General features: G+C 44.7%; 1 protein-coding gene across 1 annotated transcript in view; it reads right to left on the bottom strand.

Annotated features, from left to right (window-relative positions):
* The window catches only part of LOC115300198 (protein shisa-9-like), a 260,506-nt gene extending 235,056 nt beyond the window's left edge, over nucleotides 1-25,450 (bottom strand). The window contains exons 1-2 of the mRNA XM_029949837.1: nucleotides 25,383-25,450; nucleotides 23,637-23,764 (exon numbers count right to left, since the gene is read on the bottom strand). Coding sequence (XP_029805697.1) covers nucleotides 23,637-23,764; nucleotides 25,383-25,450 — 196 coding nt within the window. The remainder of the gene's footprint in view (nucleotides 1-23,636; nucleotides 23,765-25,382) is intronic.
* Between the last annotated feature and the right edge of the window lie 2,065 nt (nucleotides 25,451-27,515).

Genomic DNA, 27,515 nt, shown 5'->3' with positions numbered 1-27,515 from the left:
TGACTCCTGCCCCAGGGACCTGTACAGTGGCCACTGCTAGCACCCCACTCAGCTCATCTCTAGCGGCTGCTCACACCTCACAGCTGCCCCTTCTGCACCTTGGCTACCAGAACATTCTCTCCTAGAAAGTTACTTTGTCCTACATCCACTCAGGGGAGCTCCCAGAGCAAACAAAGTGCTCACTGAAGTAAAGGTACAAAATGCCAGTCACTTGTCTCAAGACAGCACCAACTTTGTGATACACTTCACGCTCCAGAGTTCCCTCTGGGATCAGGCTGAAGCTAGTCTCCCTCCAAGACCACAGGCTTGCTTGGCTTTGTTCCTCCGCCTTATCCTGCTTCCTCGGAAAGCAAAACACTCCCAAATCCGTGTCTTGGGCTTTACCTCTAGGAAATCAACCTAAGATGTGAAAAGCCCAGCTAGTGTCATCTGCTTCCCTTGGCTGTCTTCTGCTCCCAAGTTGCGTCTTTCCCAAGAAGACCTGAGAGCCTTGGAGGGTGAGGAATGCCGAAGAGGACGGATCACACTTGTAGAGGACAAAGAACACGGGATCTAACAGACATGGGCCCTGCCACCGACCTGGTTTGGGACTTAGGACAGGAAGAATAACAATAAATATGGCGAGAACGGTGGTGAGAGCAGGGGGCATGTCCCGAGCAGTCTGTTAAGTGGCAGGCACTAGGCTGAGTGCTTCCTGTAAGTCACTTCGGCACCCACACAACGCACTGTTAGGAAGGTTCTGTTGTCAGCCCGTTTGTAAGTGAGGACGCTTAGGCTCAGCGAGGGTCCACATCACCCATCTTACAGATGGGAAGAAGAATGTCTGCTTGAAGAGCTGCTATAATTATGAACACAAAGGTCAATGTGCCCAGAACCAGCAGATTCCCCGAAAACATTTCGCTTTATTATCAGGTCTTATTATTAGTTGGTTGGTATCCACACAATGACGTTCTTTTTCACCTGACTCGGTCCTTTTTCCAGCACCTCGCTGTGCACATTTTTACCCCACTCCCCGCTGAGCTTTTCATTTTTAATCGGACAAGGAACTCTACCATGAGAAAATCAAGCTTTGTCATGAGCTTCAAGGCAGTCTAGCCTCTCCAGTCAGGCCCCCTCCTGTGGACCAAAGATTCTTGCCCCTACACAAATAACCAGAACATGCTGAAATAGGAGGAACACTCCATTACATCTACTCATTAATGTATTCAACAGATATTCAATGAGCGCCCACATATCTGCCAGCTTCCAACATGGCCTCCAGGGATTCTCACAATCATCAAGAGTGCGCCATCTTGAAAGTGGATCCTCCTGACCCAATCGGATGATGGCAGCCCTAGCCAGCATCTTGACTGTGACCTCAGGACAGGCCCTGGACCAGAACAATCCGTTCAAGCCAGTCTGCAATTCCTGACCCACAGAAACTGTGGGAGGTGATAAATTATTATTATTGTCTTAACCCACAACTGGGGTGATTTGTTACACAGCATTAAATAACGAATATGGTACTCACTGGAATATTGGACAATTTTTTAAATGTTTGTGAGGGGTACCTGGGTGGCTCAGTTGGTTAAGTATCTAACTTTGGCTCAGGTCGTGATTTCACAGTTCATGAGTTCAAGCCCTGAGCTGGGCTCTATGCTGACAGCTCAGAGCCTAGAGCTTTCTTTGGATTCTGTGTCTCCATCTCTCTCTCTGCCACACCAATGCCTATGGTCTGTCTGTCTGTCTCTCCCTCTCTCTCTCAGAAATAAACGTTAAAAAATTTTTATAAATAAATAATTTGTGAAATGTTTTAAATCTTAAGAACAGACGAATGAAATAACTCTAAACAAAACACAAAACATGGAAGGAGAATATGAAGAACTTTAATTCTTAGAGATAACTTGATACTATTATTCTAGTTTCTAAAAGGAAATACCAGATTTGATGAATGCTGACTTACAAACCAAATATTTCCTAAATACTATCTCATTTAATTCTCAAAACAACCCTATATTATTATTCCCAATTTTCAGTCGGGGAAACTAAGGCTTAGAGACATTAACTAGCTTGTTCACATCCACAGAGCTAGTAAGTGTTGGACTTTGATTTGAACCCAAGACTGTCTGGTTTTCAACTCTGTTTTTTCTATCCACAACCCCTACTGCCTATAGATGGAATAAAATGAAGATGCACTAAACTGTCTGTTTTTCAGGGATTTTCAGGGAGCTAGCATTTATTGAGGTTTTGTCATACACCTGAACGAAGGTAAGACTTTTACACAAATGATTGATTTTTTAGTTCCCCTAACAAGAAGAAATGTGGCTACATAGAGGCCAAGAGTGCCTAGACCCAGATTCAAAGTGGGCTAGTTCATTCAGTCAATATATATATATTTACGGAGCACTTACTAAGTTCCAGACAATGTGCTAGGTGGAGGCATTCGACAGCGCCCCAGTCATACAGGTCCCTCTTCTCTCAGAAGCCACACTCTAATGGAGGATTGGGTTCAACCAGGATGACGTTGCCTCCTGCCCCAAGGGACATCTGGCAAAGTCTGGAGACATTTTTAGCTGTCATAACTGGGGAGTGGGTGCGTAACCGGCATCCAGTGGGTAGAGGTTAAGGATGTTGTCAGACCCTGCACAATGCACAGAGCAGCTCCCACAACAAAGAATTATCTGGCTTAAGACATAAAAGTGTCAGGGCGCCTGGGTGGCTCAGTTAGTTAGGCGTCCGATTTCGGTTCAGGTCATGATCTCATGGTTCATGAGTTCGTGCTCCACGTCGGGCTCTGTGCTGACAGTTCAGAGCCTGTTTTGGATTCTCTGTCCCCCACATCTCTCTCTAAAATAAACAAACATTTTTAAAAAAGATATCAAGAGTGTCAGGGTTGAGAGACTCCGTAAGAGGAGGAAGGAGAAGAGAGGATGACAAAAACCAAACAGAGAATTTCAAAATGTGAAACCTGAGCTAATGTCTTCCTCTTCAGTGTTGGTTCTCCATCTGGGAAATGGTATTTGCTTTATGAGGAGTCCTTTGTAAACACCCATAGGTGGAGGCGGGGTCATATTTTAAACAAGCATGCCCATCACAAAACGAGAAGTCTGAAGGGAGTCCGAGGCAAGCTTTCCGCCGCCAGCACATTCCACGGCTCAGTGTTGTACTGGGTTTGCTGACTGCTCTCTCTGCCAGCCCCGCCCCCCTTTTGTCAGGAGAGACTCACTGATGTGTCTTTTCAGTCATTTTACACATCTTATCATTTGCTTATTCCACCTCATTTCACAAAGTTTTGAGGCAGCCGAGTAGATACAAACAAACAATCATACACCCAAACCAGGAACAATACGGATTAGAATGAGGGGTGTGGAGGGTTTTCCTTACGCTTGTCTGTTTGTAAACTCTCCTCTTGAAGAACTCCCTCTCAAATATGCCATGTACACAAACATGCACCTGCTCCCGGGGGGGTCCTCTTCCGTTTGTGAGATTTGGATGCACTGGACTCCTCCCCTGGCCGGCAGTGAACATGTGATCCCAGAGTGACCTGCCAGAGCATGTGATTTGTGTGGGGACTGGCATGCCATCAGAGACCAATCACAGACCTCTCCAAGGTGTTTTCCAGCCTTATGGAGAACTATGGCTGTCCATTCTCTGGGGTCTGGACATTAAGGACAATGCTGCAGTAGGACTGTCAGCCTGGGGAAAGAGCCTGTCATAAAATTAAGACAAGGGGGCACCTGGGTGGCTCAGGTCATGAACTCACAATTCTCAGGTTTGAGCCCTGCATCGGGCTCTGTGATGGCAGCTCAGAGCCTGGAGCCTGCTTTGGATTCTCTTTCTCTCTCTCTGCCCCTCGCTGCTCATGCTCTCTCTCTCAAAAATAAATAAACATGAAAAAAATGTTTTAACTAAGATGAAGGAAGCACACAAAATCTAGACATGGAGAGAAGGGCTCTGAGGACACCTGTTGAGACTCAGCAAGGTCTCAAGGTCAGTGACGTGGTCTACTGAATCTATTTGCTTGCATTCGGTTTCTGTCACTGGAACATAAAGGATCCCTGCACAGTCCAGAGCACACAGCAAGAGGAGGGCAAAATGGAAAGCAGAGAGCAGGAGAGGAGGACTGAAGTAGGTATGAACTTGGCTGCGCTTGTGGGTCCACAAAGGTTAGGGTGATCCGTTACATCATTCCCTGTAGGTTTGCCCATAAGAACATTCAAGCTCCTTGGGAGATGCAGAGCTTTTTCCTAGCACCGGCTTCTCAAAATAAAATGGACTTTCTAGAAGGAAACGCTGAGACGTGGAGAGGGCAGATGGGCACCCTTCAGCCAATATAATCGCGGGATTTGCAAAGCTGTTACCCAGACTCCGTTGCGGATGCTGAGGGACACTGCCCCCCTTACAGGGCTGGTCAGCTCGATTCTGTGGAATCAGGAGAAAGGCAACGTGCTTCAAGGCTGCACATTTCTAAAGGTTCTCTCCACAGGCACACATTCCTAGAACTGGTTCTAGAACATTCTAGCCACTGATAGTTCTCAGCCTGTTTCTGCCCTTTCCTGCTTCAAAGTAAGCTTACTTGTACCAGCTCCTGAAGGGTCTGCCCTCCCCTACAGAGAAGGGAGGCTCAAGAGAGTTAGAATCTCCAGTCTTTTAGCCCCGAGAAAGATGGCAGCCGGGTGCCCAGAGACGTCAGGGGGTCGACCCTTAAAAGCCTTCCTTGTCCTCACCTCCTGTCTCCAGGACTAACGCAAGCTGTTAGGATCTCACGTTCCCAGCAGGCTGTCACCACACTCAGGATATCAAATGGCTCCAACCCAAGTCACAGATTGTTCCAGAGCCTCTGTCCTTGCAAAGAAAAAAGAGAAAAGCCACCGTGCCCCTAAACTCGTCCAGAAGCAGTAATTGACGAAGCCTAGTCTCACCGAGTGCCTCACTCGAGTTCCAGGGACAAAGGCAGGTTTGTCACAGAGGATCGCGACAGGACACCAGGGAAGACAAGGTGTGTATGTTTTGTGTGTTGGTACTGCTGCCCTTGGAACTGCGCCAGGGGTTTTCACACGTGGTGTTTCATTTAATCTTCACGGCAATCCAAGGAGCAGAGGAAATGTACTTTGCCCAAGGTCACACCATTGGTAAGAAGCAGAACCCATGAGTTTGGACCCATGTCTGCGGGACACCCAAGCTCAGAGACCTCTGGTCTCTGCCTTAGACCCTGAAAGGCAGGCACCATGCCCCTGGGGTTCATCAACCAAAAAATGCCTTCCTTATCAGAGCCATGTGTGAGCCACATCATTAAAATAGGCTATCTGGAAAGGGTACATGGAGGGCTCAGTCAGTTAAGCCCCCGACTCTTGATTTCAGCTCAGGTCACAGTCTCACAGCTCACAGGAGTGAGCCCCGCATCAGGCTCTGTGCGGACAGCATGGAGCCTGCTGGGGTTCTCTTTGCCCCTCCCCTGCTGGCTGCGCTCACGCCCCTCCTCTTTGATAAATAAATCAACTTAAAATGAATATGATATCTGGGTGGAGCCAACCTTATACCAGGGTCCAAATCAGTTAGCTGGATAATTAGGGCCCTTAAGACAACATTTCTCAAAGTATGGCCCGGGACCGCCTGGAGGGGCACCGGCGGGCAGAAGGGTGAGCGGTTACAGTCACATGTCCCAGTCTCACGCCCAGGTTTGCTCTCTCAGCGTCTCTGTTCCAAGAGAATGAGGCTCTGCTGCCAGACCTCCTATGCACGGGAGGCGCAGAGAGCCCCTTCCCCACTGGGCATAGGCTCCGGGCCTCATCCTTGCTTTCATTCCTGTGATGTTTCATCCAACACCACTAGGAGGGCAGGCGAGGCAGGGGAAGGGGAGGTGGGGGGAGAAGAGCTGATGGAGTGGGAACACACCAGCCAGCCAGATTTAGGGGTTCGAATCCCAACACAGCCACTTAGATGAAGTGATTCCCTCCTTGAGCGTTTTCCCCCCACATACTCTTCAACATCCACTGTGACAGCATGTTTGTATGTCTGGGTCCCCACAATTCATATGTTAAAGCCTCAACCTCCAAGGTGACTGTATTTGAAGACAGGGCCTGTGAGGAAGTGATAAAGGTTAAATGAGGCCACAAGGGTGGGGCCCACAACTGATGGCACTGGTACCCTTCTAAGAACAAGTAGGGGCACCTGGGTGGTTCAGTCGGTTAAGCCTCTGACTTCCGCTCAGGTCAAGAACTTGTGGTTCATGAGTTCAAGCCCCGCATCGGCGTCTGGGCTGACAGCTCAGGGCCTGGAGCCTGCCTCAGATTCTGTGTCTCCCTCTCTCTCTGTTCCTTCCCTGCTCACGCTGTGTCTCTCACTTTCTCTCAAAAATAAATAAACTTAAAAAAAAAAAGGGTAGACACACCGGATAGCTCTCCTCCACCAAGTGAGGGCAAGGAGGCAGCTGTCTGCAATCCAGGAGGAGAATTCTCACTAGAAGCCAAACGGGCTAGACCTTGATCTTGGACTTCCCAGCCTCCAGAACAGTGAGAAATAATTTTCTGTTGTTGAAGCCAGGTCGGCTGTGGTATTTTGTTACAGGAGCCTGAGCTGCCTGAGCAGACATGTACTCGTAAGTGAAATAAAGCCCAACGCTGCTTATAGATGTTAATAAATGTGTAGAGTATCTTTGGAAGAAGAGACAGTAACACTTGTTACAGTGGTTTCCTCTGAGGAGAACAGGGCACTGGAGGCCAGGAGAGGACACCGCCTGCTTACTTTACACCCTTTGTACTGCTTGATTCTTTTTCTCCATATAATAATTGACCTATTCAGATAGAAAAACATTAACATTTGAAACACATTCTAAGTATGGGCGCCTGTATGGTGCAGCCGGATAAGCATTCGACTCTTGATTTTGGCTCATGTTGTGATCTCACGGTTCGTGAGATGGAGCCCGACACCTGAGATTCTCTCTCCTTCACCCTCGCCGCTCTCCACTGCTCATGCTCACTCACTTTCTCTCTAAAATTTAAAAAACTATGGGGCGCCTAAGTGGCTCAGTCAGTTGAGTGTCCGACTTCAGCCCAAGTCATGATCTCACAGTTCGTGGGTTCAAGTCCCACACCGGGCTCTGTGCTGACAGCTCAGAGCCTGGAGCCTGCTCCTGATTCTGTGTCTCCCCCTCTCTATTCCTCCCCTGCTCATGCTCTGTCTCTCTCTCTCTCTCAAAAATAAACATACTTTAAAAAAATAAAAATAAATTAAAAATAAAACATTAAATAGATACATACAATAAAATGCACTGTGTGTAAATGACCAGGGGGACACAGCCCAGAGACCTCGGGAAGCTGTCCTGCTGGGAAACCCCCAGGGATGCAAACCACCCGAAAATCAATCCCTAAAATTCCCAAGAAATATGCAAGGCAAGGTAAGTGTTGGGGCGAGGGGGAGGGGGCACCTGATTCACAAGAGGACTGGCTAGCTGTATGAGGGTACCCGGCCATATTTTCTGTTCCAGGTTATAACAGTGGCCCCAGAAGAGACGTCTTTGCGGGGGTATGCGCTGTCCCAAGGGGTGGGCAGGTCAGCATCAGCTGTGGGCACCAAGTAAGGGTTGCACAGAACTCGACAAGGGCTCCCTTCTTGTGCAGGGGTCTGAGGCCCCAGGGAGCAGCTAAAATCATGTTCAGCCAACATCACCCACCATGACTGTTTCTCGGATTGAGCACCAGATGAAGTCACTGGCTTGTGTTTAGGGGCCAAGTTCTCTGAAAAATGCATATCTTTAAATGCTAGAATCACACTCGGGAGAAACTCGTGGGAAGTGAGTCTGTCTGAGGCAAAAGCAGACTCTGTCTCCCGTCTCCTTTCAGCATATGCTCATTGTGTGGAAGGATGACCAGAAATACCGACATTATTTATGTCGCGCGCGCGTGCGCACGCGCGCTCGCACTCCCGCTCTCTCTCCGGCTCCCCGCTCCCATTCACTTCTCCCCATTCCTGACCTGAGATCAAAGAATTGAATCCGCACAGCTTAGAGGCACTTATGCCTGACACTCCTCCATAGTAAGGTAAGAAAAGGTGGCAACAGACTGGCCTGCCCCTCCTCCAACTGTGGAAACTTGGAGAATTGTTATATTCAGATCTCAACTGCTCAAGCATCCCGTCTCCTAGCAACCCTCCAAACGCTTTGGTGCAGGATTGGAAGGACTCCTGGGCTGCGGTGGTGGCTCCCATCAAGGAGGCCTTGCCTGAAAGAAAAATGGATCGCCTTGGGACAAAATGAGCTTACCACCAGAGAGGGTGATTAAGGAGGGCCACGTGAACATTTATCCAGCAGCGCTCTTCAAAATTAGTCCTCCAGATGTTATTTCCTCTATATATCCGTAATTATCACACAGAAAGATGTTTCTCCTAGAGCTATCGGTCTGAAAAATGTTGACATGAATGCCATTGTAAATGGTTTCATTGCGTGTATTCTCCGAGTCTTTAATGGGTTACTGGGCTTCTGAAAATCGCCAAGAGGCAACCGAGCATGGAGGTATTCCCAAATTTATTTGGCCAAGAATCTCTCATCTTGTAGAACATCTCAGAGGACTGGTGTTCGTGGAACACCCACTGGGAAGCACTATTAGAAGGACAGATCAGGGGTATCAGGGTGGCTCAGTCAGTTAAGCATTCGACTTCACCTCAGATCATGATCTCACACTTTGTGGGTCAGAGCCGCACAGGGGACTCTGTGCTGACAGCTCAGAGCCTGGGGCCCACATCGGATTCTGTCTCTACCCTCCCTCCCTCCCTGTCTGTCTGTCTGTCTCTCTCTCTCTCTCTCTCTCTCTCTTTCCTTCCTTCCCTCCCTCCCCCACTTGTTGAGTCCAACTTCAGACTTCAGCTCAGGTCATGATCTCACAGTTCATGGGTTCAAGCCTCACATTGGGCTCTGTCCTGACAGCTCAGAGCCTGGAGCCTGCTTCCGATGCTGTGTGTGTCCCTTTCTCTCTGCCCCTCCCCTGCTCATGATCTGTCCGTCTCTGTCTCTCAAAGATAAATCAATGTTAAAAACAAAATTGTAGAGAGTTTATGGGGCACCTGGGTGACTCAGTGAGTTAAGCATCTGACTTTGGCTCAGGTCATGATCTCAGAGCTCATGAGTTCAAACCTCACGCCAGGTTCTGTGCTGACAGCTCAGAGCCTGGAGCCTGCTTTAGATTCTGTGTCTCCCTCACTCTCTGCCCCCTCCCAACTCACACTCGGTCTGCCTGTCTGTCTCTCTCTCTAAAATAAACATTAAAAAAACTAATTGTAGAGACAGTTTAAACTTAGTATCTCACTTTATTCCTTCTCATTTCTGAATAGCCCTTCTCCACATTTACTTCTAGAACCCCTTTCGTTCCCTCACCAGACTCTCACCCTACTGGGCTTCCTTGATCTCTGCAGGCATGGTGAAGGATTTTCCTGCCTCAGGGCCTCTGCACATTCTGTTTTTTCTGCCAAAAATACTACTTCCCCCCACTCTTCATTTGGATGATTCCTTCTCACTTGAATTGTCACCTCCTCAGTGATCCTAGCTTTGTTATTCCTTATCTTATCACCATCCTTGTTTCGTCCTAGAGATGTCACAAATAACAATTCTTACTTTTATCTATTGAATGTAAGAACAGTTTTCCATCATTCAGTTGTAGACTCCAGAGGTCAGAGACGTGGCTTGTCTTTTGCTCCATTAGCACAGCGTTTAAACAAGATAATGCAAGACCAAGGTCTGCTGAATGAATGTGTAATACACAAGTCACTTTCTATAGAAAGGATTGAACGATAGACCAGGCCCCATTTTCAACAGCACATTTACAAGATGCATATGCATTCTTCATATTGCTCTCTGTTACATCAACCATGTTTTAAAAAATGAAAACACACCCAAGGATAAACTCTGAATATAGTCCGGGATTGGCATGCCTATATGAACTAAAAGTAAATCAGTTCTGATACATAGTTTTATAATGGTTATGACTTGATACATGTAAATAGCTTGAGAACCTAAGAGAACGGAAAGTTATCAAGTGCCTCAAACTGTCCATTCATTCATTCATTCAACAAAGATATGCTTAATCAGCTGCTATACATTCAATGCCACTTGTTAGGCAATATACACTTGAGGTCTTTCCAATCCATCAATTTGTTCTATATTCCTTCATTTTGTATTACCTTCATCTTTCCTCCCTTACTAAACTGTAAGTCTTTGCAGGGACTTTTATTTATGTGTTGCAGAAATAGGGGTACACATAAGTCGCACACAAACAGCAGAGCGGCTACTCAATCTCCCCACTCATGCCCACCAAGCTTGAACACAGCCTCAAAGACCCTTGCAACACTCCACTTCATGCAGACACTAGGGGCCATGAGTGAGAGCACCCCCAAGGAACCCTAGGGGTACCTATTCTGGGTGGAAGAAGGGGCCCCGGCGTTGCAGTCAGACCACACTGTATTTGAATCCATGTATCAGAAGGATAATCCGTGCCTGGTTACTCTGTCAGATATAGATAATCCTACCCACTTTCTCTTTGGTAAGAGAATTAAAAGAGATAATACATTTGAAACATACGGCACACAGCAGGTATCCAATAAATGCTTTTGGTGCTATTATTTTCCCCCAACTAAGCCTCATAGGGCATTTCACATACAGTGATGGCTCCATCAGATGGGCAGGCAAGAACAGAAACCTTCCTGAAGCAAGCACAGTGGGTCACAAAGACTGAAAACTGAGAAAAGGGAACAAGAAAACCAACATCCTTCCTCCATCGCCTCTATCCACACAACACATTGTATCCCATTTCCTTTCCATACATTTACTAAAAAGTATCCTGGGCGGCAGGAGATGCCCAGAGAATTCAGGACGGAAAATCCTAAGGCTGCATCTTTTGTTCTTAAATGCTTTTCTTAGCTTGACCTGATTTTGCTCCAGAGGTGAGGATTATAAGATCTGGTGGCATATTTGAGGCATCTGGGGACTCAGAGTCAAAGGGTGGGTAAATAATTGATCATAACCACGGATAAACCAGGGCTTAGGGCCTGCCAGTGGATGATTGTCCAATTACAGGATATGAAATGGATCTGTTGGTCTGTTGTGATTTTCCCCCCTGGTACCCACCACCTCCTCCCTCTGGGTTGTTAAGACTTCCTCTTAAAGGCAATAATTAAATGTGGAACATAGCTGCTGGAGATATAATACTCTGCTTGGCAATACATTTAAATTAATATTGTGATCCCAGACAGGTGATGTTACTCTGCATCACCAAAGTCTTGGTCTTTTTTTATTATCCATATCAACACATGATAGCGATTGCATAACTATCAAACACACCCGACTCCTTCCTTAGTTTGCCTTCAGGCTGATTAAATTGAGAGTCAGCATGGATGGGGCATTACGCGGGCATCTATGACCCAAAGAAGTGGAAAGAAACAAAATGGGGGAGGGGGGAAATGCTAATGGAAAAAAATCAATTATTATTAAATCGGTGGACCAGATTCTGAAAGCACTGTCTTTGTGTGACATTTCATAATTTCCAGGCAATGCTGGAATATCTGTTCACGATCTTTTAACTTATGCAACTTCTCTTGGCATGTAAGTTGGCATCTGCTAAACTGATAACAACACTGGAGATTCAGTCCATAAGAAATAAAACCCTGATGAACTGACAAAGAAGTAGTAATAGTAGCAAGAATTTGAAAATGTGCCCAGTCTTGTATTTTGGCAGCATTCGTGTGAGTAATTTTTATAGCGCACCTACCGTGGGCCAGGCGCTATGCTAGGCACTGGAAGTACAAGTGGGGAACAAGGCAAGGTCCCTGATATCATGAAGCTGACATTTTGGAGCAGAAGACACAATGAAAATAAGTAAACAAGGTAATTTTAGGTACTAAACTAGGATGAAAATAAAATGGTGGGGCGCCTGGGCAGCTCAGTTGGTTAAGCGTCCAACTCTTGATTTGGGCTCAAGTCATGATCTCACGGTTCGTAGGATCAAGCTCCATGTCTTGTGACTTGGGACTCTCCCTCCCTCTCTCTTCTGCTGCCTCGCCCACGCACCTGCACACATGTGCTATGCTCTCTCTCTCTCCCTTTCTCTCAAAATAAACAAACATTAAAAAAGAAAAGAAATGTAGATGAGAAATGGTTCCTCCAAAAGAAAAATCAGGGTGCTGTTGCCCAAAAATGAGGCAATTTTAGGCAGGTAAAATTTATAGATGCTTTTTCAGTTCTGCAATTAAATTAAGGTGACCAGCTAACTAATCTCTGAATTTCTTTTTAGTGCCAAGATGCTATAAATTCATTCACTCATCTGGCATTACACATTGAGCACATACTATGTGGCAGACCCCATTACAGGCCCTGAAAGCAGAACAATGAACAAAGTAGATGAAATTGAAGAATGTATATCATATATGGTACATACATGTTGAAATAAAGTAAATTTTCTAGTTTACATAGAATTGACAATTATATGTCTTAAGGTTGTGTTTGTATCTATAAATGGGCTCTAAAGGACAGAAGCAAGAATTTTCAGGACATTATATGAAAATTTCTGTAATCATATGGATGTATGTAACAGTGGTAAGTAAAAAATAGATAAATAAATACATGTTTTAAAGAAACATACCAAAATCTGAACCCAGCCACCTCTAAGCTGATTAGAGAACAAAAATGTTCACAAGGAACAATTTTTAAAAACATGTGCAGTGTCTTTGTTGGCTATTATCAAAGAATTGTTTGATGACCTTCTTTGACTTTGAATACATGTGCTAAAATCTTCCAAGTAATACCTCTGAAAAATAGGCGCTTCCTCCATTCCTTGTTATTGCTCAATAAATGAGGTCAAATACCACATGCTGCCCTTATACAACTTCCAATTCATGGGCTTTTGACAAGTCAATATTTTGATAAAAATGTTAAGAACATCTGAATATTTCAAAGAGATCCTTTGGATTAGCAGTAAGGCATCAAACTAAACTAGTACTATACCAATACCTAATCCTATCCTTCACATCTTTAGGTCCATTTCAGAGAAATGATGAGTAAATATGTATTTGTGATCAGTTATTGTGTCCAAAATATCCAATAATATTTTAAGACAATATTAATCTGATAAGTTTCATTGTATAACTTTAAGAAAACCCCTAAGTTTTCCTGGTTCTCTGTTTCATTATTTGTAAAAGGCAAAGAATGGACTGAGTATAATCTCTATGAAGTAATATATGCATATATATGCATATATATTCATATACCTATGTACTTACACACACACATAGCCAAACTCTATATCCCTAGCACCAAGCCCCAGTATTAATTCAATAAAGACTCATTCAGTGAGCAAACCACTTAAGGAGTAATCAATTATTCCCCAAACTGCAAATCCATGTTCTCACTCTCAACTTACTGGAGGCAGAGAGAGAGAGAGAGAGAGAGAGAGAGAGAGAGAGAGAGAGAGGGAGGGAGGGAGGGAGGGAGGGAATAAGGACAGTGGAATGAATTTTTCATAAAACTAACACTTCATTTGATTCACAAACTGTATTTTATTTTCAGAAGTATTCCCTACCTATATTTTTGGTGTTAAAATGCCTGTATCACTTGTGAAATGATGGTGGTAGTATTTTATAGTTACTTTTTACAAAATGTCCTTTCTTGGCAAAAGTGGAAGTTAGTATACTATGTCGATCCCCCAGTTCTTCAATTTCCTTAAAAATTTTAATCATCTTTGAAACCAGTAGTGTGCAGCACCAAAAGCAAGAATGATTCCTGAAGTTCTCTCAAGCTCCAGCGTTCTAGGAGATAAAATTTTCTGGCTGGGTGTTTTGAACCAAAGAATTGCATCAGGAAGTGGTTCAGCACCATGGACAGATCCCCAAATGTGGGGGCCCATCTTGGGGGACAAAGAGCTGGATTTGAGTAGAATACAATACAGTCTCTGCTTTGAGCATGGTAGTCTTCATGGGAGCACACAACTTCAGGTCTAATACCTAAATTAATGAGTTTAAGTCTCCATTGAATAAAAATTCAGATTATGATTATACTAAGTTTCATTAACTGCATTCTCAGAATAATGTGATGGGGTTTCCCTTTCAACTTGTAATTAACTTTATTGAGAATTCTTATTGGGGTCTTCAGGCAGCTTCTTAAAGCATTATAAATTATTTTAATATATGTATTATGCTATCAAACTATGTTGCTTAATTTTACATTGGCTGTTATTTTTAAAAGAAGAAAAAATTCAACACTAATCTTGAAGAACAGTAAGCTGATTGAACTGAAAACAGTACTTTGACTTTTCAAAGTACTGTTTTACTCAACTCCTGACATCAAATCCTACAATTTTGGTCCTTCCATGTCAGATGTGACATTTTCATTTTCCTACCAAAAGCAGCATGACCCTAACCAAACAAAATCCTCTTCTCCGTTAGACAATTTGTATAAAACTAATCAAACCTGCAAGAAAGACCTATATTCTAAGACTCAGGGATCTCCCCTCAATCAAAGGTGAGGAGCATCAGTACATGAAATTTTTCTGCTTTCTTTCCCTATGATTCTTGGGAAATTGTTAGGGCATATTTCTCTCAGAGCAAAATATCAATTTCACAGGAAAATGTCCTAATTTCTTCACTCCTCTGTGGCCACAAGTTTTTCAAGGAGGTCTCCTGCATGTACCCCCAGCCACACCTACCATGCTTCTATGCAATTTCCTGTTTACACCACTGTCTCATAAACTCCAAGAAGACAGTTCCTATTTTTTGTCTCAGTCATCTATGTAACTACAATTCCTAGCACAATGCCTATTTCATAGCAGGATTTTTAATAAGTATCAGTTAAATATTGATTAATTCAAAGGAAATTAATTGGCTAAATTGGCAGACAAATTGGCTAAAATCTGAGTCCTCCAAAACAGAAACAGTGACTTTATCTTGATTGGTCCATTTTCAAAGATTAGTGTAGTGTATATTCAGAGATTGTTAGCAAAAAGCAATAAATGAGAAGAAAGAGAAGAAGAGACAATTTGGAGCATCACCCCATGTAGGTCCTTGGGAAAAGCACAAGGAAGGTTACTGAATAGAGTACAAAGTTTAAAGCCAGACAGAGATGGGTTCATGTGTGGACCCACATATAGGATCTGAACTACTTACCATTCTGTGGCCTTGGGCAGGCTACCTAAACTCTCTGAGCCACAGTCTTCTCAACTATAATATGTGGGTATAAAATCTTTTGCCATTATTTCATGGGGTTATTATGAGAAGCAAAATGCATACATGTGACAAAACATTACTCCGTTTTGTCTATTACTCCCTTTATATCCACACAAGGTGTCAAAAACATAGTAGGCATGCTGCATCATTTAATCCTGACATATAAATAGAAACTCTCTCCCAAAGAAACTGTGTCCAAGACCAGGCTTCCCCTACAATGGAAGGAACAGAATTTGGCATCTTTTAAACCAAACCAGACACTGTGATGGGCACTTAGGTTTTCTTTACAAACAGTCCTACAGCCGGTTTGGAGCACTTTGGAAAAGCAATTCAAATCTAATTAGGGAATGCCATGTGGCCAGCATTAGGAGCAATTTTTGAAAACAGCCCAGGAGATGGCTTACAGAAAGTGGTAGGTTTTTTTTTTTTTCTTTTTAAGGGCTCTGTTTCTTTGTTGCTTGCACACACACATACACACCCTCATGAATACACAATCTCATTTTCTGGGTGAAAATACAAGACGCGTTTGAGACCTACAGATTCCTAGGGGCCTGGTCTGCCACTGTAAATAAAATATTAAAACCAATATTCCTAACAGAACAAAAGCTCGTGTGTTTCAACAGGAATAGAAGAAAAACATAAGACAAGAACAAATGGCTAAGAATAGACAGCTGCTCCATCAGAAATATTTCCTTGGGAAGAAATTGACAGATTTTTCAGTTCGCATTGGCATCAAAAACATTAGTAGTAACACACACACACATACACACACACACAGAGACTGTGTCACCAACTGACACACACAGAGGGCAAACATTTTCACTTTGAAATATCAACTGCATGATGAATTCATGGTGGTGCGTATCATCTCCCCCTCAGTAATGGACCACATTAGCACGAATGTTCACTCATTCCACAAATGATAAAAGAAATGGCCAACACTGAGGTTACTGGCCACTATACTGAGTTCACTTCAGTGTTAATGCACTTAATCCTCCCAAACAACCTTGTATTATTCTTTTATAGAACAGGAAACCGAGTTTCAGAAAATGAAATGAATTTGCCCAAGGTTACATGGCCAAGAGGCAACAGAGCAGATACCCAGTTACATCTACCACCCCAGCCCATATCCCCTACTGCCTCACTGCACTATCTCAAAGATGTATTGGGACGTGGTTAGTGGGCATCAACCACACATGAGAGACCCTTCTGTAACACTGAATACTTCAGGAGAAAACCAGAACTCTTGATCTAAAACCACACCAAAGTGAATCAAGCCATTGCACCAAACCTACAAATATGTTCAGTAATCCACTCAGACTCAACCCCTCGCTCTAATTTCATCGCTTTCTGACTCATGTGCCAAAGCCATAACAGTCAGAGATCTTCCGATGGAACAGTTTAGCATGCCCTATCATGGAGAAGAAGGCTCACATTTCAGAAACAAGAGTGTTGGTAGCGATGGCTTCATTGAAAAGAGTTGGAGCCTCACAAGAGTGGGAATTGCCCAAATTCCCTCAAAACTCAAAGTCCCAAGGGCCCTACTAATGGGTTCCATTGGCTAGAGATTCATCCATCCATGCATGTGTGTTTGTTCATTCAACAAATACCTAAGGAACACTGTACACTGTGTGATTTCACTGGAAACCCAGGGGTGAGTAAAACAAACACAACTCCTGCCCCCACCCCAACGAACAACACAGCAATCTCTACCCTACTTCCGAAGCACGGCCTTCTTGGAGACCCGGCTCCACCACCGCCATGAGAGGGGCTGAAATACTCTGCACCCCACTCAACTGATGAACGGGGGTCAGACAGCTGATCCAGGGGAAGCCAGGCCACTGGCTGGTCAGAGCTAATCCCACTTTTCTATCTCTGCATAATATGAAGTAAAAGATACAGAAGTTAAAGACAAAAGTGATGCTTTACTCACTTCACCTACTAAAGTCCTGAAGGTAGCCCTGATTCCTACCCTTCCTGAGCCGGAATACTCACTAAAAGATTCCCCATGTGTATCCAACAAAGCTCAGGCCATATAGTCAGAGAGACCTGGGGATGAACCCTCGTTTCTCTATCTATTAACTACAGACAAGTTCTTTCACTTTTCATTTTAGTGCAAATAGTTTCAAGTACACACAAAGATAGAATGGACTCCCAGGCATTTGGCCACCAAATAATAACAACAATATTTAGTAGTGGTAGTATGCAATAGTAATATTTCCCCCCTTCTGTTTCACCTGCCATCCCCCATAATTTTAGATTTTCCTGGCAATTTTTAAAGTAAAGCTCAGTCTTCATGTGAGGTGAGTTCCTTAGTTTGTAGGAGTCTGTTTTCTCCTCCATGAGACAGGAATGAGGATACCCATCCATAGGCTTTTTCATTCACTGCACAGAAATGGATGGGTCTGCTGTGTGAGCCAGCCCAGTTCCCACCGTGGGGTGCCGCCGTGACAATACAAAGCACGTGCTCTCCTGCAGTTTACATTGCAGTGGAAGAGGCACAAATAAGGAGAAAGACACTTTCAGAAGGAACAAGAGTCATGAAGAAAATAATGGGACAAAGAGGAACACTGAGTAACTTGGGGGCCAAACGGAGACAAGGAAGTCCTCTCCAAAGAGGCAGCTTTCAGCGTACGGTGTGCAAAGGTAGAGGCCCGGGAGCAGGGTTCTGTACGCAGGGAGCACAGCAAGTGCAAAGATCCCAGGGCAGGGATGAGTAAGGCCGTTCGAGAGGTGTTTTCGGTACAAAATGAGCTAATGCGTACAGAGCTTTAACACACAATGACTGGCACAGAGCTGAGGGTTCTATAAAGGTTACTGCTCCTCCTAAGGAAGGACTCCTCACCAGACCTGCACTGGAGTGTTTTGGAAACAGCTCTCTTGCCTGCAGTCCTAGTGGATCTTTGGGTTCACTTCACATATCCTTCAACCACTTGAGCTCCTGGGGCAGCGGGGGTCGGGGGGAAACGTCCCCCTTCTGTAAGTGCCTGTACCCAAAGGAGAGGTCACGTAGTCTAGGAGGTACAATACAGACCTTGGGGTCTGACTGGCCTGGTTTAAATCCCAGCTCCACCATTTCATAGCTGTAGGAACTCTGGGGAAGTCATTTCACCTCTCTGAGCTCCAGTTTCCCCACCTTTATGATGGTGGAAATAACAGTACCAACCTAATAGGGTTTTCAACATTCAGTGTGGAGGGGAGGGGGGTTATAATGCTGTCTATATAAGTTACTATTAATATTTCACTATCTTACATATTTTTTTTACTCTTAAACACCTGCCCTCATTAGGAGATTCCCCCAATGTTTAAAAGATATTGGGGGAGGGGGGCGCCTGGATGGCTCAGTTAGTTGAGTGGCTGGCTTCGGCTCAGGTCATGATCTCACGGTTCGTGGGTTCGAGCCCTGCGTTGGGCTCTGTGCTGACAGCTAGCTCAGAGCCTGGAACCTGCTTCAGATTCCATATCTCCCTCTCTCTCTCTGACCCTCCCCTGCTCTCCCAGTCTCTGTCTCTCCAAAATTAAAAAAATATATATCCCTGCCAGGGTCTCCAAAATCAAGTGCAGGACATTTGGGTGTCTTGGTAAATTTGGGAAATTAATGGAAATCCACTTGGCCCTAGATAAGAGCTACACAACATCTTCAGAAGCTAAATCATGGGTCTGCATTTCATCTGGCTCCTTGCAAACCCGCTGGGAAGTGGTCCTGGAGGTGGGGGTGGTGGGGAGGTGGCCAGGGGAGAGCGGAGGCTGGATTGGGAGCCTGGTCTTTCTGACGGACTCTGGGTCCGAAAACATCAAGCCAGCATTTCTCCTGTTTGGCATGAGATCTCACCTGCTAGATAAACACTGTAACATCAGCCCAATTCCAAAAAGGAGCTTCATGTTTGGGTGAAATGCCCAGAGGGGACCCTGTCCCATGAGCCTATGTGAGAGCACAGTCAGGACATCAACTGGTTCTATTCCGACACTGACCAGGTGAATAATTTTACGTGGATGCTTTTAGACACCCTGGGAGACACGCTCTTTCCTGTGGCAATAAAGGCATTGTAACTGCTGCTGACTTATTTAGTGTTGTTGTTGGTCTTCACCACATCATTAAACAATACTGCACAAGCAAAATTCTACCATCAAGCTGACTGCACAAAATACAATGTTGTATCCTGGAACAGAAGAGGGACATGAGAAGAGGAACTAGTGAAATCCGAATACCACCCACAGCTTAGCTAAAAGGAATGTACCAATGTAGATGTCTTCATGTTGACCGGTTATACCACAGTAATGAAAGATGTTAACATTAGGGAGAAGTAAGTGAGGAGTATACAGAACTCTGGGTGTCATCTCTGCAAATTATCTGTAAATATAAAATTATTTCACAATTAAAATTATATATATACACATACAAATGTATATATTTTTTAAGTGTGCTGTTAACACAAATGAGCTAAGAAACACCAATCTGGGCTCTCTTGTTGTACCCAAGGCCTTTCTTTCACGTCTCCCATCATTTCTTTTAACTGTTTATTTTGAGAGATAGAGACAGAGTGTGAGTGGGGGAGAGGCAGAGAGAGAGAGAGGGAGACACAGAATCTGAAGCAGGGTTCAGGCTCTGTGCTGTCGGCACTGAGCCCGACGTGAGGCTTGAACTCATGAACGATGGGATCATGACCAGAACTGAAGTCGGAGGCTTAACAGACTGAGCCGCCCAGGCGCCCCTCACATCTCCCATCCTTAAGATGAGAGGGAGCCTACATCTACTCTGCACTCCCGAAAAGCTGCGGGAGTGTCCCTGGAAGGACGGGGTGGGGGAGACAGAAGCACGTTCATACCACTTGAGGACAAAATGTGCCTTCAAAAGCAAACTATAATTATACAGAAGCCGAGGAGCATTTGCGAAAAATCACTATCTCATCTGAATCTACATCCTGTTCATCAAAGAGGTCGAGGCCCTTTTGATTATCAGACTAAATATTTTTAGGCAATATCACTGAATGCCTGGAAAGAAGATGAACAGCATCAGCTGAAGAAAAATTCATCTTCAGATAAAAAGGCAAGGCTTGCATCTCCCAGGAAAAATCAACCCCAAGAAGTTTATAAAGGGAAGTTGACGACACTTCCCCACAATGAAGCTTTCTCCCCCGACCACCCCAGTGTGCCTCTACCCTAGTCTGTGTCCACCCCTTTCCTTCTAAAAATCCAGATGTCTGCAGACTTTTGATTTCTTAGCTTGACCAAAGCATAGAGGTAAGATCAGAAAGGGGCTAGCATTAGTATTAAGATAAGGAAAGAAGGGCGCCTGGGTGGCTCAGTCAGCGAAGTGTCTGCCTCCAGCTCAGGTCATGATCTCTTGGTTTGTGGGTTCAAGCCCCGCGTCAGGGCCTGTGCTGAGAGCTCAGAGTCTGGAGCCTGCTTCAGATTGTGTCTCCCTCTCTCTCTGCCCCTCCCCTGCTCATGCGCACTCATACACACTCGCTCTCTCTCTTAAAAATAAATAAGCATTAAAAAAAGATGAGGAAAGAGAAATAGAGGAGATGAGGATTCTCTGAAAGCTATGTTAAATGGATCACTGAATAGAGATGAAAATATTCAGGTTTGGGTTATCGAATTTCCAGTCCAATCTGGTAACTTGAATGTTTAATGAAGAGCACCCCAACAATAGCATGTGCCCCGTCTTAGTATATCACAAATGGATGCATCTTTCTTTCCATTTTCAGTAATGGTAAATCTTCATTGCTCACAATGTCCAGAGAATAGTTCAATAACCAATAGGTGCATTCTAATTCTGTCACCAAGAGCTGGTCTAACTTTTTAGTTGGAATGGATTCCTTCTCTCTTAGTTCTCTATAGGTTAAAATGGGCTCTGGTGACTTCTTGGCCTCTTGAACCCCCAATAACTGATTCGTTTCAATCATTTAGGCCTATCCTCTCAATGAACTCCCTAAATCATGCCCTCTTCCAAACATGTAAAATTTTCCTGTCTCTACAATATGTAAATAGCTCTTATGAATCAATAAAAAGATAAAATCACTACAAGGAAGACTCTCTTTACTACCTACTACTAAACTAATTATAAAAATTAAACTGATTAAGGGGCTCCTGGGTGGCTCAATTAGTTCAGTGTCTCACTATTGGTTTCTGCTCAGGTCATGATCTCACATTTTGTGAGTTTGAATCCCACATCAGGCTCCATGCTCACAGTGTGGAGCCTGCTAGGGATTCTCTCTACACCTCCCTCCCTCCCTCCCTCCCTCCTTCTCTCTCTCTCTCTCTTTGCCCCTCCCCTGCTTGCTCTGTCTCTCTCTCAAAAATAAATAAATTAAAAAACTTTTTAAAACAAAATTAAACTGATTAATATAAATCTGTGGAAGAGCTATATATTTATCTTTCCAGAAATTTCCAAAAATTCTAGGAAATAAGGACTGGATCAACCCACCAGAAGTATAGGAAATTAACATCTTGTAAGAATACAGAAAGGGACGCCTGGGTGGCTCAGTCAGTTAAGCATCTGACTTCAGCTATGGTCATGATCTCACAGTCCATGGGTTCGAGCCCCGCATCAGGCTCTGTGCTGACAGCTCAGAGCCTGGAGCCTGCTTCAGATTCTGTCTCCCTCTCTCTCTGCCCCTCCCCCACTCGCTCTCTGCTCTGTCTCTCAAAAACTAAAATAAAGACTTTAAAAAAACATCAAAAAAAAAAAGAATGCATAAAGCATTTGTGTCCACCTGGAATTCTCTTCTGTCATCCCCCAGGAATGCTCTAGCATACATCTACCCAGTAGAATATCACAAGACATTTGTTAATTGGTATAAATATCTCTGATTACGGAGACTCAGACACAGACCAAAACCAAGAATCATAATAAACCAAGTTAGTCTGTCACAAGAGACTTCTGATTCTTCAGTGCCTGGACACCCACCTCTGAGCAGTAATTTGTTTTCAGTACAACTTTACAGAGAAGTCCCGTATTTAAACAAGATTCATTTATGCTCCTTGCCCTTTGGCCTGATGCAATGATGAAGCATGGGTGACTGGAATGCGTTTGTTATTTGAATGTTGATTCAAAAATCATCTTAAAGCTTCTAACTGCAAATGAGAAACTTGTTAACGGTCCCCCTTGGATAGCCACGCACGCAACACCATGTCGCCTTTATCTACTCCATGAGCACGTTCTCTCGCCTGTGACATCCCGAACCAACATACAGCTAGGTTCCACTCTTTTCCCAGCGACATCCGACAGGGAATGTGCTCGTTTCCATCAGAGCCAGAACAGGCCTCAGCAACTGCCGTTTCAGAGTTGGCGCAATTTACCGTATCTTTCGGGGCTGTGAGATTTGGTCATAAAATTTCCAATTGCTGATGTATTTCGCTCTAAAATGTGGCCATTCCTCATGCCGTTCTACGGCCTGATTCATAAATAAATAATGCCAAATCACTGATACAATGAAACCTGAGACTTTCTATTTGGTAGCCTGTTTCCAAACCATGTAAACACTGACTTGATAAATAAGTGGCAACATTTCCAAGGCTGTGAAAAATTACCACAAGGCAGGATCGGAGAACCCACATCTCCTGTGTCAAACACCGCAGATTTATTCCTCTACCCATCAAGCATAAAAATTTGGAGCCAGATAGTCCAAAACGATGATTCAGCAAATAAAATAGCAATGGAACTCTTGTAATACGGCTTCAGCAAAGGCGACCCGGACTTTAAAACATGCCATGTTTGTAAGAACCTCCAGCCACAACTAAATGCATCCTTTAAACTGTCTGGCTTGTGTTATTTTAAACAAAGCCCTCCACATTACTTCAACATGGGGGTCACTTGAAAACATACTTGCAAGGAATAAGCACCCCAAGCCAACATAACCACAACTCAACACCCCACACGCAAACACACGCGTGTGTGCACACATGTGTACGCACACAGAGTTGTTTGGGATGATTTTTAGAAAACTCTATTTTTATGAAAAAGAGATCAAATTCTTCCAAACTACTCTCTGTTCAGTGAAACCGGCATAAAGCCTAAAGGTCACAACCGGTCCACCTCAAGAAGCAGACAAATAAACAAATGGACCATTGGTTAATCGATTTCCCACTCAAGATGAATGAATAAAATGGGTTATTGCCAAATAGATGAACTATTTAAAATAAAACAACCAAGTAACTCATTGGTTAACTAACTACCCATGATGAGCCAACCAAGAGGGCCATTAGTTAACAGAAGAACCAACCATATGAAACCAACCACAAGGATCATTCTTTTTCAACAGAGATACCAACCAAGTGAAAGCTGATGATGTCCAACACAGCTAGCTTCATCTCGGAGAGCGAAAGAAAACTTCTAACTGGTCAACAAACACAAAATCTCTTAGTGAACTGAAACACACTGGATGAAATGTGGACACAGGACTGCTACCTGTGTCACCAGAGGGGCTGGAAACGGACCGCACAGCTATACTTACGAAGATTATTTATGGGAGCTCGGGTATCCATGTTTTCGTAATGCTGGACATGAACCACAATGTTGAGGTCCCTCTCCATGTGGTCAGTGTTGCAGTGGCCCTGTGGCCTCATGACATCTGCAAGGGCCCTGAAAGGAGAGAGAATTTAAATCTGTTCATTCCAAACACAATGACCGGCACCTGCTATGTTCGGAGCACTGTGCTTTGGAGGACAAGGCCCCTTACTCCACGGAGCTACTGGCTTGTTAGAGGTAGGAGGGAGAGAAAGACATCAGTAAGTTAAAAAGATCACTGCAATTACAGATTACATAAGGACTTCATGCAAAACAGTCCACACGTTGCTCACAATAGCTGTGTAATTAGCAGTAACACCCACCTTGCAGAGTTGTGGAGCAGATTTAATGATGAATATATGTAATGCGTCTGCACCCCATAAACTTAGTCCCCCTTCATAGCTAACGCCTGATACCACACTCCACGTACAGCAATGGCCCATCATTAGCAATCACGTTACACTAATCATGTTACATGCCTTAATTCAACTAAACAGCTTACAAACACGTTATGAGGTTTATTACTCTTTCTTTGCAGATGAGCAAAGTCTCAGAGGCAAATTAACCTGCTGAAAGTCACACAGCCAGTTGTGCAGGACTTTGAACAAGAGTCCGTCTTCACAGCTCCATACACTGCGTGCGCTGGGTTTCCTGTAGCTAGGGAGGATTTGGGGGAATCCATCCACACCCCCAGGCTGGTGCCCCTCTTAGTCAGTCGCTGGGATGGAGGGCAAGCTTACAACCTGAGTCACCAACTAGGTTTTGTCATCACGTTTCATCTCCTTGACACTCATTGAAGGGTCAATATTCTTTTTACTATCATTTGACAAATAAGAAAACAAGCTGAGAGGTGTTGAGTGACTGTATTAGTTTCTCACAGCTGCTATAACAAAGTATCCCAAACTAAGTGGCTTCCAACCACAGAAAGGTACTGTGTCAAAGTTCTGGAAGCCAGAAGTCTGAAATCAAGATATTAGGGGACTCCTCCCTTGCCTCTTCCTGGCTTCTGGTGGCTGCGGGAAATCGCTGCCATTTGCTAGCTTGCAGCAGCCTCACCCAGCTCTTCATCTTCACCTGGTGTGTCTCCCAAAGTCTCTGTCTTCCCACGAAGATCCGCTTTTAAGGACATCAGGCATACTGGGTGAGGGGCACACCCTCCTCCAGGACAACCACACCTCAAGTTACTACATCTGCAAAATCCTTTATCTAAGTCAAGTCCCATTCTAGGGCCTTCAAAGAAGGTTCTGTTACGGGGCGAGGGTACAGAATTCAACCACAACAGTGACCTTCACAATTCAATGTAAACTTGGTAAACCAGCTCAGTGTTTGCACAGAGAGCAGAACAGAGGTTAAGTGTCACACAGATGTCACATCTACGGTCAGACCTCACCACCACATTTCCTCCTCTTCCACTACGCTTTACCGTGTCATTACTGAGATAAGATTATCCTTGAACAATATCTATGATTGACTGTAGGTATAATTGCAGAGGTGTGCATCTTTGACACAAGGAGTGTTTTGACCCCAAACCTCATTGTTTCTTCCTCTGCACATGAGAGCCAGCCAAATGGCTAATGTGAATCTCCTTTACCCAGTGGTTTCATGGTGAAGCAGAAGAATATCAGCCCTGCTTATACAGGCCCCTAAAAGGCCACCACCTCTGTGCCTCCAAACACAACATGGCAATAGGCACCTCATCCACACCTCCTCCTGGACCAAGGAGGGCTTCTCAGGGCACATGCCCACCGGTGATCCCGCCATGGATTAGGATACATCCACATGCTCTTAACAAACCGGAACCCTCTGAGTCCACATTGAGGGAGACAGAGAAGGAAGGGGCGCTGTTTGAGAGAGGCCAGCCTGCTTGCTGACATTTACTCCCCCCCCCCCCATAGCACTGATTCTCAAATAGTATCTGCCAACCACCAGCAACATCATCACCCGGGAGCACGTTAAAAGGCAAATTTTCAGATCCACCCAGACCTACTGACACAGAAACTCCAGGGGAGGCCACCTATGTTTCCAGGTGCACATTCAAGTCTGAGACTCTGTTAGGCTCACAGAGGCCCCAAGCTGGACTGAGTGGTTGCTCAGGGGACAATGAGACAATGGCCCAAAAACCAGAGCAGGTGACAAGTGTCAGATGTGAAATACGGATAACGCAGCAAGAGTCCACGTGAATTAGAGGAAAAGACTGAGTGTGCAAGACACAAGAGAGTAACCACAGCTCCCATCCATTTGTGCATTCATTCACTCAACAAATAGTCACCGCCTACTATGTGCCGGGCACTAGTCAAAGCTCTGGGAACACAGACAGTGTGCAAGATGCACAAGATCACGGTCTCCCCAGAGCTTGGATTCTAGGGGACAGGATAAAAAGCACATGCATGTTAAATAAATTAAAAAGGGTAACATGATCAAGAGACACAGGTGCATAGCAGCATTATTCACAACAGCCCACGTGGAAACAACCCAAAGCAGCTAATGAATGGACACAGAATGTGTGATATGCAGTGGCATGTGATTCAGCCATGAAAGGGAAGGAAGCACTGACACCTGCTCCAACATGGACAGAACCTGGAAACCTGAGCCTCCTGCCGACGACCCAAGAAGCCACAGGGTCTTCCATCAAGTGTTCAGAATAGGCTAATCCATAGAGATAGAAAGGAGACCATGGGTGGCCAGGGGCTGGAGACAGGGAGGACTGGGGAGTGGCTGGGGAATGTAAACGGACTTCCAATCATGAAAATGTTCTGGAATCAGATAGTAGTGAAAGTTGCTCGACTTTGCGAATATGACTAAAACCACTTAATTGTACACTTTTCCAAAATTCTAAAGAGAGAGAGAGAGAAGGTGATCAGGAGAAGCTTTCCTGAGGAGTTGACATCTGAGCTGAGCCCTGAATGGTAAGGAGGAGTTGGTCGTGTAAAGATGATGGGAAGAACCTTTCTGGCAGCAGGAGCAGCAAGTGCAAAGGCCCTGGGGCAGGAAAGAGTTCAGATATTTGAGGCACAAGCCAAAAGGCCAATGAAGCTGGAGAGTAGCCAAAAAGGAAGGGAGCATTCAAGGTGAGGATTATCCTACCCATTTTATGGAGCAAAAGCACTGTTCAAGGTCACCTGGTGCATCTCCACGGGGGCTGAGATATAAACCTGAGGGTCTCTGAAATCCGAGTTCAGCCTCCTTCCTCACTGTACGCTGTAAGCAGAGTCTGAAACTCAAGGGGGGCTGCAGGGAAGGGAACTTGGGGAGAAAGTAGGCCCTCCAAACCTGGTTTGCCTTTTTCACTTCTAAACAGGTTTTTCATCAGGAGCTTGGGGGAGAGGGTGTCTGGACCCCTCCAGAATTGAATGGAAATTTCGCTTGTGCATTTTTCTCAAGCAAGAAGCCATAGCTTTCACCAGATTCTCTAAGGAGTCCCCCCAGAATTCCAAAATATTTGAGCTTTCAAGAGGTTAGCAAAGTAAGCTATCAGGGCAGCTACCACGAACTTGGTCAGCGCTGCCGTGTGCAGTTCCCTGGGCTTTTCCAGAGGGCTGAAATTCCTGAAAATCCAGCCCAAAAGCCAAGGATGCCTTTCCCCAAGACAGCCCTTCCCAGGGCGTGCAATGGAGATGAGATGTCTTAAGAGGCCTCCATATCCTGGAAAAGCAATCTTTAAAGTAGAGTCCACTCACTGTAAGGACCACATAAAACGATTTGGCATAAGGGCAGGAAATCCAAAAACTCCTGTGTATGCTCTTTAGTCGTTAAAGTGAGGGATCAATGCAATATGGGTATGGATGCAGGCACCCCCACCGGAAATGCCCACGTCAGACAGCGAGAT

This window comes from Suricata suricatta, chromosome 8 (assembly GCF_006229205.1).
Source record: "Suricata suricatta isolate VVHF042 chromosome 8, meerkat_22Aug2017_6uvM2_HiC, whole genome shotgun sequence".
NCBI classification, from domain to species: Eukaryota; Metazoa; Chordata; class Mammalia; order Carnivora; family Herpestidae; genus Suricata; species Suricata suricatta.
The sequence above is the reverse complement of the archived record's forward strand: the minus strand, read 5'-3'. Positions and strand labels throughout refer to the sequence as shown.